Consider the following 16,127-nt stretch of genomic DNA (forward strand, 5'->3'; position numbering starts at 1 on the left):
CTCCCCACGCTCTGCACCTCCGCCAGCCCCCGCAGCTGCACGGGGCTCCCGCCGGCAGCCGGGTCACGTGTGCGGGCCGTAATCCCGGCGAGGGGGTGTCGTTACCGGGGAAGGGGGTGGCGAGAGGAGGGGCTGCCGCCGATGAGGGCTGAAGCCGGGAGCGCGGCCGGCTGCGGGCGCCGGAGCCGCGGGCGCCGCTGCGGGCGAGGCGGGGGCTGCGGCCGCGGCCATGGCCTGGCCCTGCATCAGCCGGGTGTGCTGCTTGGCCCGCTTCTGGAGCCAGCTAGACAAGTCCGACCTCTCGGTGCCGCTCACCATCCACAACTACTCGGACATCGAGGAGCAGGAGGACGGGCCGCCCCAGCGCGGCGGGCCCCCTCCGCGGGGCAGCGCTCGCCCGCCCGCCCCGGCGCGCCGCCCGCGGGACCCCACCGCCGGGAAGCCGAGCAGCCGCAGGAAGAGCCGGGCGGCCGCCGCCGAAGAGCCCTTCGCGGCGGAGACCCAGTACCGGCGGGACTTCAGAGCGTGGCCCCTCCCGAGGAGGGACGACTTCCCCTGGGTCAGCGCCAGTAGCGGCGGCGGCAGCGGGAGGGACGGGGCCGCCCCCCAGCCCGCCCCGGGACGCGCCGCCTGCGCCCTGCCCGGCAGCGGCGGGAGACCGACGGTCGACGGCCCCGAGCAGCTCCGGCCGCGCTTGCAGGCGGACGGCGGCCACACCACCTCCTACAGGTAACCGGGCCCGGCGAATGCCCCGCTTCGCCCCGAGCTGGGACTACTCCTGCCGCGGGCGGGGGACGCTCCTCCGCAGCGCGGGGCGGCGATGCCGGCGGGGGAGCCGCCACCGAGGGGAGGGGTACGGGGGCTGCCGGCTCGCCGGCGGGCTCAGCCTCTCGCCGAAGCGGCCTTTGCTTTTGGAAGTGCGGTCCTTAAAAGCGTCTGTTATGCCCCGGGCAGGTGCCTGGCCCCGGCGGCCCCTCTGCGTGCCGGGGCAGCGCAGCCGGCCTCAGTGCCCGCCCCGCGCTCAGGGAGAGGAGACAGCACGCCGCGGTGGGATCCATGATGCCATCCTTGGCGCAGCAGCGCTTCCCCCACCCGCTGCCGGGAGACACGGCACCTCCGACAGCCGGAGCTGCCCGAGTCCCGTCCGTGCTCAAGAGCCGCATCCCTTAGTGCCATCATCGTTTTCCTTTTAAAACCCCTGGAGTGCGACATTCAAGGCCAGCCAAATTACAGCCTTAAAAGATTAGTCAGACAAGAAGACATTTTGGAGGATATATCCCCCATGTCATATAATGGGCAATGGAAAAAATTGTCGCAAACCACTTGTCTCAGAGCCTTTAAAAATTATGTGACTTATCTTATTGATGTCTTCCTTTCCCTCTGAACAGTATGACCGATTACAAATGCTTATTTTCTGGAACAAGAAGTCAGGTGGAATGCACCTAAACCCATCTTCTGTTCTTATTGACATCCTCCATGTAAGGAGAGGGATTTCAGCTCCTACAGTGCTGTTGTTGAATATTGTATCAGTTTCATGTTGTTACCACATGCTCCCTCATAATGATGTTTGGCAGGTTTTAATATACCTATGATGTATACTAATAGAGTAATTATTTTTATTCTAACTGATTCACAAGTATTTAGGTACTTATTGCCTATTATTATCTACCTAGGAGAAATTTCTCTTCATCACTGCAATTCATTAGATTATTTATCACAGTGCTTTTAAGACAAGCTGGGAGCCTCAGGGAGAATTACCAGCCTGCACAGCAGTATTGCTTATCCCACTCCTCCTGCACAGGCAGCTATGTGCAGTTAACAAGCAGACCCTGAAAATATAACTGCAGTGCTTGAATTTATGTGCTATTTTCTCCTTTGCCACATCTCACAGGACAATCACAGAGTAATTATTGGTTTTAAGGTAAAGCACTTCTCAGTTTCAAACCAGCAAGGAATTACTTCAGAGAAACCTGTGTAGAACAAGACTAGCAATATTCATCTTTCAGAAACGCATCCATCTCCACCTCATTGTGAAGCCTCCTCTGCCTTTTCAGCCTGACTCGAGAGGAAGGCTGCATCAGTCTGCATTAGAGCCACAGCTTTCTCATAGGTGTTCAAGTGCTCAGAGTCACTTCTCTCAACTACCTCCCGTCTGACTTGTCTGTTCTTACACAAGGCTCTCAACTACTGTCATCAAAGGACAAGAAGTTTATAGAACACAGGACTGGGGCAACATACCAACATGCAAACCAAACCAGATTTTACAAAAAGTAAGACTTCAAGGTAGTTGAGGAATTACTCACAGCTGAAAGAAGGAGCAGTTAATGACAAGGATGGAGGCACAAGCCAGGGCAACCACACCAGAAAAAAGTTCCCCTATAAAACCTTTAAGCTGTTTGAAGGTACAGTAAACAACTGATGCAGACAGAACTATATAAGTCAATCTACTTTGACTTATTCCAGTAATTCCCATAGTTTCTTTAGATTATCACCTGGTACAACATCACATTTAAGTTGCTTACCACTGAGCACACAGACGTCACAACAAGCAGCAGGAGAAAAGTTCACAATAGATTCACAGGCTTCAAGAGTATATTTTCATTTAGATTTTTTTTTTAAGACTAAGCATGTACTTGGCAGAGTTACACTCATTATTAGTTACACTTGGGGTACTGGGTTTGTATTTGGTAGCTTCAGTGATGGCACTCCTACACTCTGAAGCAGGGAAGGGCTGATCACAGCACACCCACCTTTGGTAAACTGAGCACTCACAACCCACAAGGACATTTCCATGAAAACCACTACAGTTCACTCTTCTTCTTTTACCTTATTTTCCAAAGGCAGTACTGCAGTCAGCAAACATTTGTCCAATATTCAGATAGTAGCTGACCAGCACCATTAAGGATTGATATTCTTCATCTTTCTCTGTATCCAAGACCATAAACACCCTCCTTGTTTATTAAACTGTCCCTTGATGGCTATACACAGCCCCACTGTGTTCTGGCAACAAGGATCTCCCGACTTCTTGTAGGCTGTACTCCCCCAGAAGTGCAAGGGCAGCAGGGAAGTCAGATTACCTGTGGTAGAGGCAGAACAAGGGGGTTGCTCTTACTAAGGCCTATTGTGTCCTGAGGAGGAGGTTGGTGAACCCCATGACGTCTTTGGGGTGGTTGGAAAAAGGAAGAGTGTCCTACAGAGACATGCAGACAGGGACTACTGCAGCAAATGGTGGAGACAAACAAAGGTATGATAACACATGTTTTTTGTAAGACAGTCTCACTGCCTTGCTAGGGAGAATATTAGGGAGATTCCCTCTTTTCTGCTTGCAGAAGTATCAGCCCTCCCTGTGGGTCAGCCCAGTGAGAAGGTGGGGCAGCTCTGAGGACTAGCTTGCCTGCCTGGGGAGCTGTGTCCACTCTCCCAAGAAATGTGTCATTTGAGTCCTTTGTGCTCCAGGTGCTTCAGCAGGTTCTGTGCACAGCTGGCAGGCACGCACCATGAGGCTTTTCCCGGAGGATTGGCTCCTGCAGTGTGGGCACTGCTGGTCAGTAGCCTCCACCTGTACTTTGCGACTGTGTCAGGTCTCAGCAGCTGCCTGGGCTTGCTTAGTGGGAAAGACAAGTCTGTCTTGAACAAGACAATGCAGAAGAGTTTGCATTGATACATGGTCCACTCCATGCTTTTTATAGCAATAGTGGTTTTCTTGCTTCACTCTGTTAAGGTGTGGGATTTCTTTAGGTTTTGTACTTTGTTTGGGTTTTTTTAATTCAGGAATTTTGACTCTGGCAGCCTATTGTGTTTGTTTCTGTGAAGCACCCAAGTGTAGTGTTGAGTCCCCTGTAACATTCAGCACCATTTGATGTGCTTTCATGTATCAGTGTAAAATGAGACTTCATTTTGCATTAAGCTCAGAAGGAAACACCGCCGCACAGAAATCTGTCTGTACATAGTGAAGCTGGTCAGCATGACCTGGAATTTCCCAGAACAAAATAAACCTCTGGGATCAGTGACTGAGACTGGAGGAATCTGTCTATGGCCAGAGTAAAGATGAAGGTGGAGGGGGTATTGGAGCAATACCTGTATTCCTGAGGAAGCGAAGATTTTTTGTGTTTTGGAATAATAACTGAATAAAAGGTGGAAGGACAGCACAACTGCCTGCCCTACAAACTATTGCCCTGTGTCCCTAGATCTTTGGGCAGCTTCTCTCTCCCTCCAGTCCCTGAATTTTGGCTGGAGTTTTGCAGGGTCTAAATTAAGTCAAACCCAATGAGGCTGCATTGTGGGAGCTCAGGCACACAGGTTAAGGCAAATCAATACAAGCTGCACTTGAAAGCCTCAAATGGGATGTGCTCCAACTGTGAAAAGATCCTGGGGACAGCTGCAGAGGGTTGCAGTAGATTACACCTTACTGATGCTGGAGGAGGCAGAAGAAAGTGCTGAGTGGCTTCTCTGCACCTTCCCAAGGGTTTGTCCTTTGGTGTCACGGAAGTGGCTTCTCCCTTCAGCAGTCAGGTGCTGTGTACTTTTGGCTTTGCACACAATTAATTGTAGTACTAGGTCTTGATTGCATTTAGCAGACACTCTAGAAATAGAGAAGTGCTTTACTTAGTTTCCTTAACAGAGGATGAGAGAAGCTGGTGCTGTCAGCAGGTAACCCCACCTGGCTCTGTTCTCTGGATGTCATCTTCTTACCTTGTTAGAAGGCAACAGGGATGAAGGCACAGCCTCTCTGTCAGGGCCAGTATTGCTGGGAGGAGAACACTGTTCAAGGCTCAGCTACACTATAAATCACTACAGACATCAGTTTTCCCTTCAGTAACCTGCCAGCTTTTGGAAAACACTTCAGGTGTGTAAGTGAAAATGTTGCACCAGAGCTGTGAACAGTTGTTTTGCCTCTTTTCCCCCGGTCCATCATCTTTAGTTGTATTGGCACATGGGGAACTGGGAGGTGACTGCAAATTTCTGCACACACATAAAATGCAGGCCCTGAACAGAGCCCAGTCTCTGCAGCTGGGGTTTCCATGACAGGTATTTTGAGCAGGTGTGAGAGTCAAGAGCACCCAACTTGTTTGCACTTGGGAAGCACAGCAGTGCATAACACCAAACTGAGGCCTTGAGATCAGGAGGGTTTCCTGCTTGCCCAGAATGAGCCATGTTCTGATGAAAAGAAACTTCATAAAGAGTTGGAGTAATTAAGGGGAAAGATGTCTGTTGTGCCATTGCTCATGATTTTTGGGAATAGCAGGTGGAAGATACCTCAGCAAACTGAATTCCCATCTTCTTGTACAAACACTCAGGACATGCCATTCCATGACCATGAAGCAGACATCCCTCCACCAGGAGGGATACCACAGAGTGAAGGCTTTTCCCCATAACTATGGATGCACTCATAGTGTGTTACTTGGCTGCCTGTACATTCATCTGCCTTCAAATAGTGCTTTTGTAGAAAAGCAAAGTGAACTGTGGTGACTCCTTCACTTTGAAAAGCATCTTATTATTTTGCTGTGCAGAAAACAGCGTGGGATCAGGGCACACACCTGCGCTGGCAGGGTTAATAGTGCTGTGTATGAGGAACTCCATCCTTGATCCAGCAAGATCTTTAAAGGCATGCTTATCCTTAGTAATAGCAGTAAATCTTTTATAATCAAGGCTTACAGTTATCTTTACATTCTTAAATATCTCGCTGCTTGGGGAAATTAATACTCAAGCCCCTGATCTTTATGCTGTTTAAGAAGTAAGCTTGATTGGTGCAAGCATTGGGATGGATCCAGAGAGACTCACTGTGCACTGCATAGCCTGGCTGGGGCAGAGAGAGCTTGGAGACGCACAGAGGTGTGTGAGGAGAGACACAGTGGGGCTGGGAATAGAGAGGGTGTCTGTTGTGCAAACTATGCTGTAGAACTGAAATGTGGTATTCAAAGAAGTTCCTTAAAGTAGGAGGAATTTCCTCCACTTAAAGTCCATTCAGCCTTATGTCAGAGTGAAAGAATGCAAAATGGGTGGATGGCAGAAGTCAAGACCCTCAGACCTACCCACATGTCCCCTGTCACATAGTTCTGATAAAAGAGAAGCAGCTACCTGTCCTGTCACACCAATATAAGTGCTCCTTCCTTGGGCATCTACCTGTGAGCAAAACAAGTCCTAAAACTCACCCTAAGATAACAGTTTGAGTCTTAGGGGTTTTGTCTTGTACTTTCATTCAAGTCTTTTGCTGTTGCTTCATTCTTGTGACTTATGAACAGCTCCAGGTACTGCCTGACCATACTGGAAGTGAGAGTTGAGACAGGAAATACCCAAGTGACTTCTGCTTTCCTCCTCTGTAACTGCTGTGCGCTGGTCTGTCTTTCTGCTATGTCTTTTCTCTACCCCTCTATTTTTTCCCCTCCTTCAGTCTTTCCCCCATTTCTGTCCTTATGCTGGGCTCTTTGCCTAGGTAGGAGAATGGGCACAATCTGCCTCTGTGTCCAAGGGTTGGTAGGGCACCCCACCAGTGTCTGACACAGCTCAGAGGAGAAGCAGTTTAATGGCTCCATTATCCAGGAGGACTCCTGACTTTGTCAGGCAAAACTCTCACTGTGACCATGACTTTCAATATTTGCAACCTTCTATTTGCCAGGAGACATCATAGCACCCTCCCTGACCTATGGAGGTCTTTTCCAACCAGTGGACTTAGCCTGTCCCTTGGGAGAGCACTGCTGGCTACCCAAGTCTGCCTGGGCAAACCAGATGAATGGCCCTGACAGTAGCCTGTGAAGAGCTTTGTTGCAAACAGGGAGACATTTCACACCCCACACCTTTGGCCAAAACCTCTCCCACACCAGTCTGACTTCCCCAGGGGACATCTAGAGTAGTTTGTCCTTTCAAAAGAAAATAACAAACACCCCAAGCTGTGCACACAAGTTTCCTTCTAAACGGAACTTTGGAAGAATGTTCATTATGCTGTTTAATTCTCACTGGTGTGCTGGATATGAGAAGGAAGAGGGAGAAGAATGAACACAGACTAGGTCAGGCGGCGTAGCTGACTTATGGTCAGCTATACAGAATGAGCCTTTTTCTCCAGTTCTTCAATAAGGAATGTTATGCAGTGACTCAGAACCACAACTGATAATTAATTATGCGAAGCAAACTGTGACATAAAGATGAGGTACTAAAATGACAACTGTTCTGGCATTGGTGCTGTATGACTATCAATGCTGAAGAAAAATCTGTATGGAAACAGCAGCCCCAGCACTGCAAACAGCACTGTTGGGATTCCCACTGTCTGCCTCCCTATGCCTAACAGAAGTGCCCTCCACCTTGGTGAAATTAAAAAGCTTTCCAGGCTAGCTTTTCACTAGGTCGGTGAAATAAAAAGGATTCTGCGGACAGCTTTCTCTGCAAAGCAGAAAACATTAGTAGAGCACATGAAACGGGGAAAGAGCTGGAGGCTCACATAGACTGGTCATTGTGTAGCTCACAGCATCCAGCAGCTCAAGCTGCAGCAGCAGCAGACACTGTGGTTGGAAAGAACAGAAGGACCAATCCCAAATCCATCCTTCCCAAATTATGCCCTGAAGTCTGCAAAGCCACACTATGAATGATGGTGGGGCCGTCTCTCCTGCCTGGCCTCCTGTCTCAGCTGTTCGACAGCCTGGTACAGGCAGTCCTGCTCACCCAGGGGGGAGGTGGCACATAAACAGCAGCTCAGTGAAACAGATCTCATCAATGCTGGGCTTCATCACGACACCCTGGTCATTAACAGCCCAGTGCTTTATTTTTGTTTGTTTGTTTGTTTGTTTGTTTCTAGCCTGTACATTATTTGTACTCCCACTTGCTCCATCTCTCATCACCACAGGGGTTAAACTGTCCCAGCAGGCCACAAGCCTCCCTCTCCACACTGCACAGATTCAGACCTTCTGCTGCAGACACAACCCCACACATTACAAAATAAATGCCTTTTCTTGAGCTCTATTAACTGATTTTGAGAAAGAGCAAAGAAACAGTTGAAAAAACAGTGACGTATGTGATCAAAGCACTGGGGCAACCCACTTGGAAAAAGCTGCTTATTAATTATTCCTAGAGTGAGTTAGAGGTAAAGAAACAGCAGTACACAAAAAACAGCCCTTCCCTTTTGATCCCTACTGTTTTAAAGCATGTGTGGTCTTTCTTTTTCACAACCCCAATGGTTTAGTACTTCAGGTACCACCAGGTCATTTCTATTTATGGAGATCAAAAATCTCACCCCTAGGTTGCAAGAGTGGAGGACAAAACAGAACCTCAAGAGAGGCTGGTCACCGAGTTCTGGGCCTGGAGGCTACTTTCCCTTCACTGCAGGTCCTTGCAGTCCCAAAGTAACCCAACAACTGCTGCTGTCTAGGCACAAGGGGAGGAGGAGAGGGGTGCAGTGGGAAGGATGAAGATTGCTATCTCCAGCAGCAAGTTAGTCTTGCATATTCATTCCCAGCAGCAGCTGGAAAACACACTACACAGGGTACAAAGGGGAAAACAGGCACTAATCTTGTCACTTGATATCTTAAACTAAATAACATTAAAAACAGGTCATTCTTCTTCCCCAGGCTTTGATCAGATTGACTCCACTGATGACTCCAAGACCGATTTCTAGTCAAGTCACTAGACTGATATTTGGGCTCGTGTTCTTTCTGACTCTTGGCTATGCAGCTGCAGATGGGAACATGTGTCCTGCAAGCTTAGAAGCAGAGCAAATTCAGTTAGCTGCACTTTCTCGACAAAAGGTCATAATACTGTTTCTTTGTTTTGAGTACCTCAGCTCCCAAAAGGAGTTAAGCTACGTTGTCTCTGTTTTGCTCCGTCCCTTCACTTTTGGCTCAGAGTTCTGGGTTCCTCCAGAGCAAAATCCCAGTTCCAAATCAGAAATGCTGCTGTGGGTGGGCCATGACTGTATCTGCCCTTATGTTTCTGATTCTGTGGGGAGCATTTCGTCAGTGCATGTAGCTGCCTCAAAAATAGTTTTGACTATCCAGGCTGAGAGGAGAAAGGTTTGACTTCCAGTCAAAATGAGGGTCTTGTGATCCAAAAGGACTGTTCTTGGGGGCCTGCCAAATCAGCAAATGATCTGCTATAAAGCATTGAGACAGACTTGGCTGCACAGGCAGGCAGCACAGTCATTCATTGAAAGCTGGAGACACACTCCATTGCAGCAGGGAGACCAATCAGCGCAAGGATGAATGGTTAGGAATCAATGCCACCAGCATTCTTGAGGAAACTGGGCTTTATGTGGAGCAGCAGGTTCCAGTTCCTAGAAACTGCAGGGATGTAACTGATGGTTTTGTACCATTTTGCTGGTGTTCTGCCCAATAGTTGTGTCCTCCCTCTGGCTGTACAGCAGAACAGAGATCAGATTTAACTCCGCTTTCATTCACATCTGGGATTCCCTGCTGAGAAGTTGCCTTCTTGGGGCATCACTTGGCCAAAATCATCTTTCTTCAAAAGTGCTGCCTTTTCCTCAGGTGTTACAGGAAGGGAGCAGGAACGCCACCACCAGCACCAGAGGAGCTGCATGGGCACTCACCTGCTGCCTGAGCAGGCACAAACAGCATGGTGCAGAGAAGGCAGAAGGTGGCAGCTCAGGACAGCAAGAACAAACTGATTATAAACAAGATTTGTAATGCAACATAGCCCTGACAGGGGCCTGGCTTTGCCTTCCAACACCAGGAAGTTCTTCCACAGGACGTTATCCATAATACACTAAAAGGATCAAGTCCAAACTACGCATTCTAAAATATCACGACACACTTATGCACTTTAAGTTAGATATTTAAAAGAGGAATTTGCAGCTATTATAAATATAGCAAATAGCACGCTTGGGAAGATGAAACTCAGAAAGGCTGTGATCAAAGGTTAGCTTGACACATTAAAACAAGCCTCACTCTTACCCCTTGGTCCTGTATATAAGCAGATAGTAAAATGTGGTTATTGAACCATGCCAAGGTATGAAAATAAGATTGTCACATCTCAGTTAGTCACCTCTCCTTTTGCTACAGAAGCTGCCTGAATTCCTTGCCAGAGATACACACACAAACATAGCAGACTTCTGTCTTCCTCTGAGCAACAAGACAGCTCAGCTGGCTGCTACTGCAGCATCCAGAAACTCCTGAAAGGCAAGGGCATTAGTGGGGCCTGTTTGTGACAAGGGGTGCAGAGAAGCAGAGGGAAAGCTGCAGACGGGAGCTGGCAGCTGAACTAAGCAGACTCTGCAATGCTGTTCTTTGGTGCTCTCAAAAGGTGCTGCCCCTTTCTCAGTTCAGTCTCTGCTCCCATTTCTCAGATGACCCTTGGCTGACTTGGAGAAGCAATGCCTTCTCAGACATTCTCGTGCAGATTTAAAGCACTTCCCCCCCATCTGAAGGAAAATCATCAACTTAAGCATCTGCCAGCTGAGATGGCGTCTCTCTTTGGATGCATTTCAGACTGAGCTGCCACAGCTGTGCAGCACAGCACACACTGGCAAACACTTATCTGCTGCTGAGAGAGCCACAGCCAAGTATGGAAACATCAGCAGGCTCAGGGCCACACACCAGACCAAGGTGTCTTACAATGTAAGTGGCCAACGTGCCAGACAGTGTTTTACATTGTAAGTGGTCTGTGGGCTAGCATTCAAAAAATAACCTTGACTTTTTCTTATCCAGGTGGGAAGCATCAATGACCTCCAGAAGAGAGCACATTTTGTAGGAAAAAAAGAAGAGTTAGTCAGAGAATCCAGTTAGCCCAGTCTGTGCCTGTTCCATCTTTCAGTCTGGGCTTTGTGAGAGAAACAGGCTGCTAGGCTCAGTTCTTTTATTCTCTCTATGCCTCAGACAAGGTCAGCCTTGCAAGCTGATTGTATCCCACCTTGCCTTCTGCCTTTACAACCACTCTGAGCAGAAGTCCCCTGTGATAATGTTGTCTTTTACGAGTTCTGTCTTGACAATCTCATTTCAGGCAAGAGTATCGCCCATGGACTGGAACAAAACCATCCAAGCCTATAAAGTCAAAACAAGGCTTCATTATCCCAGAAGATCATTTTGTTCAAGAGACAAGCTACAAGGCAGACTTTAAGGTAATTAGTAGTTTTTAAAAACCCTAAAGTCAATGTGAATAATGCCCAAAGTGCACATCAGAAACTCCTCATATTTGATCGCTGTGGTGCATGTAGGATAAAGCCACATCCTTGTTAACAACTGTTTTGTCATTACCCATTTGGTAATGTGGCCATCAGAAACTCATGCTAGACAATGTCATACTGTAACTGATCATAATTCAACCCAAGACAAAGATTTTAAACTGCATGACAGAAAGTTCAAGATTTACGATTCCCTCAGTTGCATACCATATGTACAAGGTGTGTGTGATCACCTCTCTGTGTGTAGGATGCCACTAACACCTCCTGCACTAACTTGCAGCAGTCAGTGGGGACTAGCACTAGGGTTGCAGAGTGAGACTTGGCCTCTGGGCACAGGTGTTTGCCTGGGAATCTTTGCAGATCACTGCCTAAGGAACAGCACCTGCCCAGGTAGCACAAAACACCCCCTTGGTTGGTGTGGGCAGAAGCTGCCCCAATATGAATGCCAAGGAGGACATGGCTGTGATGAACACAGAAGCTGCACAGCTCTGAGACTTCCTTGGGATTTTCCCGTGAGTTTCTACAGTTTCTTCTATGAGTTTCTCTATATCAACAAAGATCATTTTCTTGTTGTGAAATACATGTACTGTTGAAAATCCCATGAGGAAACATTCTGTGCTCAGCATTTTCCCTGACAGGGCCCCTTACACTCCCCATCCCCAGAAGAAAGTAAAGTGCACACTGACAAGGCCCTGTTTTAGCTACTTTTTGCATTAGACCACCAAAGAGAACAGCACCTCCCAGCCAACCACAGGAATTGTTCACAGGCAGCACTGAATGACTCAGAATGCAGTGCCAGGGTTGGGGCTGAACTCCCCAGCAAGTATGCTGTGCCAGTAGAGGTTACAGAAGCTACTCCAGGGCCACATGTGAAAAGTAAATCTTTGCCTTGGAGGAGACAAGGAAGAAGTGTTTAATCAGCAGACAGTCAAGTGCCTCCTCCGCAGAGGATTGCTGGCACACTGCTGCGACAAGGCTCATGATGGGTATAGCCAGCTCTGCTGAAAGTGGGACAGGGACCTCAGGCAAAACAGAATTTGCAAACCTTACCAAAACTTCCTCCTTGCTCTGAATAGTCTAGGCTGTTTGCTGAGGTGCAGTGATGAGGATAGACCTTACATTTAACCCCTTAACCTTGTATTTTACCCTTGTTAATTTAATTTTGCATTTTGATCCTAGGGAGTAAAAATACAGTGTTTTCCAATTTGTCAGATAGGATGCAAAGAAGGAGGTCCGAGATAAATCTCTGAAGGTCCCTATCCCAGTTCTTGTGGAAGGGAAAGAGAAGACTAGAATCCTAGACACAAACACATGGCTACCAAGGCCACTGCACTCTGAACCATGCAAGCAAAGGTCCCACATCCTGGAGCCCCAGAGCACCATCACAGTCTCTCTAACAGACAGCTTGGCAAAGCTGTAGTCAGGAATGAAGATGGTGCCAAGAAGCCACCAGTCCAGAGAGAAGTCAGATTGGTTCACACCTGGCCATTAGGATTTTCCCTCTCACCTGAAGCCCCTGGCTTTGCCAGACATGTGAGAATCAGGTTTATGGTATGTCCTGACAGCCTACATGTAGGACTCAGGCTGCTGGTTCTCCCCAGCCACTGAGCTGTGCATATGTTGTTTGTGGCACTGCACTTGTTCCTTAGTATGTCAGATGCATCGCCAGAGGAATGGAAAAATCAGAACAATGAAACAACATCAACCAGAGATCAATAGCTTTCCCTATACTCTCTCTGCCTGTTTTGCACTTCTTTCTCTGCTTGGATGGTGTCATCAGCATACCTAGCAGAGCTTTTGGAAGAACTCTTTCCTCTTTCATGTTTTATGGCCAGATTCACCCCGAGTCCTGGGCTGGATGCATATCTATGGCCAGTCCTATATAAAATCCTTTGAGTTTTCAGCATTAGGGATGACAGAAGCATCCAGGTGTCCTTCATGCTTCAGTACAACTACAGGGGCTACATATTGCATGAAATTCTGATTCCACAGACATCAGAGAAAGTAACCATTGTTATCTCTGCCTTTCCTCCAGGCATGAGAAGTTTACATCCTTACCCAAATCCTTGCAGTTTAACAGCCTGGCATGTCCAGTAATCAGTTTTCCCTCCTTTGAAACCTCCAGGTATGCACCTCTATTCACAGCAGACATGGACTGTGGCCCCATAAAGCATTACAATGGAACATTTTGATGGAGCCTGGATGGCATTCCCCAAAAGCTTAAGGACTAGACACACACCACTGTAATTCCTCTCACTTAAATCCAGCACCCATCCAGCTGTGAATTTGTTGTGATGCTTGTAGAGTGTTTGCTAGCATCACACATACCCCTGAATCACACTGCACAGCAAGACCAATCTCACTGATGCCCAGCCACGGGCTAACACCTGGGTATGGTTACAGGGAGAGCAGATAGATCCTCACAACACCCCAGCCCCCTCAAACTCTCTTGACAGTTGTATCCTGTGTCACACTAATGTGCTTTTCTCCCTTCCTTACCCCTCTAGATCCCAGAGGTGAAGACCAGGTTCTCCCCCAACCCTTCTGCTGTTTTCCAGGCACCATCACGGATCCTCAACGTGTGAACCTGGACCCTCCTCACACCCAGGCAGCTTAAACATGGAGTTTCTGTTAAGATGTATCACTATGCAATTTTCATGAGGAGTGTTAAGATCAAAGAACCGGTGTTATCAAAAGCAGCTCCAGTGATTAATGCACACACACTTTCTGTTAACACAACAAACTGCAAAGCACTTCGTTCAGAATTGGCAGAACACACTGCAAGGAGTGACCTAGATTTTCACAGGAGCAGGTTCATTACTATGCCAGCTGGCGTCACATTAGGAGATTGACTTTGGGCAGCAAAGGCAGGATTGTAGGCAACATCCCTAGTCAGAAATACACAGGGTAGGAGGGAAAACAGTCACAAGCAGGATGGATAATGAAAACCCAAACCAGTTTTATTTAGCAACACTCTCCAAGTAGGCCACTGAAAGACAGGGAGTAGTCTGGCTGACTTCTGAGCTTCTTGAGGGTTTTGGGAGTAGGACCTCAAATGGCATCACCAGAAAGCACAGCTTCAAAGGGGCTGGTCTGAACTTCCAAAGTTTTTTTAGAAGCTGGAGGAAGCCAATGTCATTGAACTCTAAAATAAATCTGGCACATGCAGTGTCTTGGGCCTTTAAGGCTGGGAAGCTGGATATTTCCAAAACTGGAGAGCTGATGCAGGAGCAGGAGAGGACTGAACTCCAGGAGACAGCCCTGACAGCAGTGCACCAGACTGTTTTGGAGTGCATGGATACAGCCAGGCACCCACCAGACTCCTCCAGAGGATCTAAGATACTTACATAACTTGTATAGCTGTTAGGGTGACTGTAAATATTGTACATGGATTTTACCTAAAGCAATTTGTGATCCTTTAATGAAAAGGATATGCTTATACTTTTAATAAATGTTAACTCTTTGCATATGCAAGGTGGAAAATATTGCCTTGATATTCCTAAATTATTGCCTGTATATTGGTAATGCTAATGCTAGGAACAACCACAAGCGAATGTTACTTAGATATTCTTCTTAAAGAAAAATGTAATGTAGAATGTAAGCCATCTGTCATTTTTAAGATAGGCCGTTTCAAGTGTCATTGTTCTGAAGCTGATTTTTTTAGACTGATGCGCATTTAACTTTTGCTGAGGTATGTGTTTTAAGAAACCATTTTTTTAGCCTTTGTTCATCGAGACTTTACAATTTCTATTTCGATAACTTATGCAATATAATTAGTCTACTGCTTATTTAATGGATTTACTAATTATTTTGGAAAAAGAAATGTAAAAACTTTTACTTTGTGTTTGCAACACATGTGTGTTGTCCAGAACAAGGGAAACTATTCTCAGACTTGAACAGTTATCAGATACACTCATTCATCTGTAATAAAATGGGCTTTTACACAGGAGGATTTTTTCTTAACCTTCTTACTATCTGAAGTCTAAGACAAATTTAATGAACTTCAGGGATTCTGCTAAAATGTATGCATTGCTGATAATTCCCATAAGAACAAATTCTGAGCTGTTGGCATGTGAATTGTACTTGCAATACATACAGACAGCATTTTCTCACTGCATTATGTGAGAATTTAATGGTGCCATCCCTGTTCTCTATAGTGGGACCGAACACAACCAACAGAATAGGGAGTACTTGCAGTAAGCTGCATTTAGCTGGGACAAGGGATGGCTCTTCCCACACTCATTCTTGGAGAAACCTGCAGTAATCCCAGTGCTTGCCAAAATAATTTTCAGGAAATTCATTTGAAGCATTCAAACTGTGCTAAAAGAAGTTATGCATGTTAGATGTTTCTAAGAATTCAATCTGCTTGTTTAATCTCTTTATAATGTTTTTAGCAGTTTTGTTCAAACAATATAACTTCGTTTCAATCCTGGACTTTATTAACAGCAAGGAAAAAAAAAAAAGGAAAAAGGAAATTGTCTACTATCTCTTCTTATTTGACTGTATTTCTTAAAAATATGACCCAGGGTTTAAACAAATTGGTAATATAATAAGCTTGTATTTTATCAAATGGATTTGATTTAATTTAATAAATTAAAATGTATTTTGGCTATTGGTTCTCTCGTGTATTTTTGTTGTTGTAAAATACAACCCTTAAGTATTCAACCTTGCAGTACAGTTTGTCACTGCATGACATCAGGGCACACTGGACACCAAACAAGGCATCGAGGATGCATTCAGAGCCATCAGCAGTCAATTCCTTACCCTTGGAGCTTTCCCCCAGGCACAGCCCCCAGCAAGGACAGCTTGAAGGCACACTCTGAGCTGTGGCTCAGCTGCATTCCCTGTGAAATGTAGAGGTTTGATCCACTTTGAATTAGATGCCATGCTCTGCAGATTCTTTCTGCAGTTCCCACACTGTGCCCTGTTAAGTTCCACCTCAGTTTCACTCTGCCATCTCACATAGATCACAGGAAAAGGTGATAGCATTGAATGTTAAAAGAGACCA

General features: G+C 46.7%; 1 protein-coding gene across 2 annotated transcripts; it reads left to right on the top strand.

Annotated features, from left to right (window-relative positions):
- Positions 1-196: 196 nt before the first annotated feature.
- Positions 197-15,731, top strand: MAP6D1 (MAP6 domain containing 1). Of its 2 annotated transcripts, none has more exons than XM_053951759.1 (3): positions 197-729; positions 10,939-11,056; positions 13,627-15,731. In XM_053951759.1, the coding sequence occupies exons 1-3, from the start codon at positions 230-232 to the stop codon at positions 13,702-13,704; spliced, it is 696 nt and encodes a 231-aa protein (XP_053807734.1). In that variant the 5' UTR covers positions 197-229; the 3' UTR covers positions 13,705-15,731. The 2 variants fall into 2 exon arrangements, with proteins under 2 accessions (XP_053807734.1, XP_053807735.1); XM_053951760.1 differs by having other exon boundaries at positions 13,678-15,731.
- The last annotated feature ends 396 nt before the right edge of the window (positions 15,732-16,127 follow it).

This window comes from Vidua chalybeata, chromosome 10 (genome assembly GCF_026979565.1).
Source record: "Vidua chalybeata isolate OUT-0048 chromosome 10, bVidCha1 merged haplotype, whole genome shotgun sequence".
Lineage (NCBI taxonomy): Eukaryota > Metazoa > Chordata > Aves > Passeriformes > Viduidae > Vidua > Vidua chalybeata.

Bases quoted from the DNA above. Each gene is read 5' to 3' on its own strand.
- MAP6D1 (XM_053951759.1), top strand. From the start codon at position 230: ATGGCCTGGCCCTGCATCAGCCGGGTGTGCTGCTTGGCCCGCTTCTGG. The intron at 730-10,938 runs GTAACCGGGCCC...ATCTCATTTCAG, and splicing joins GGCCACACCACCTCCTACAG to GCAAGAGTATCGCCCATGGA. The intron at 11,057-13,626 runs GTAATTAGTAGT...TTACCCCTCTAG, and splicing joins GCTACAAGGCAGACTTTAAG to ATCCCAGAGGTGAAGACCAG.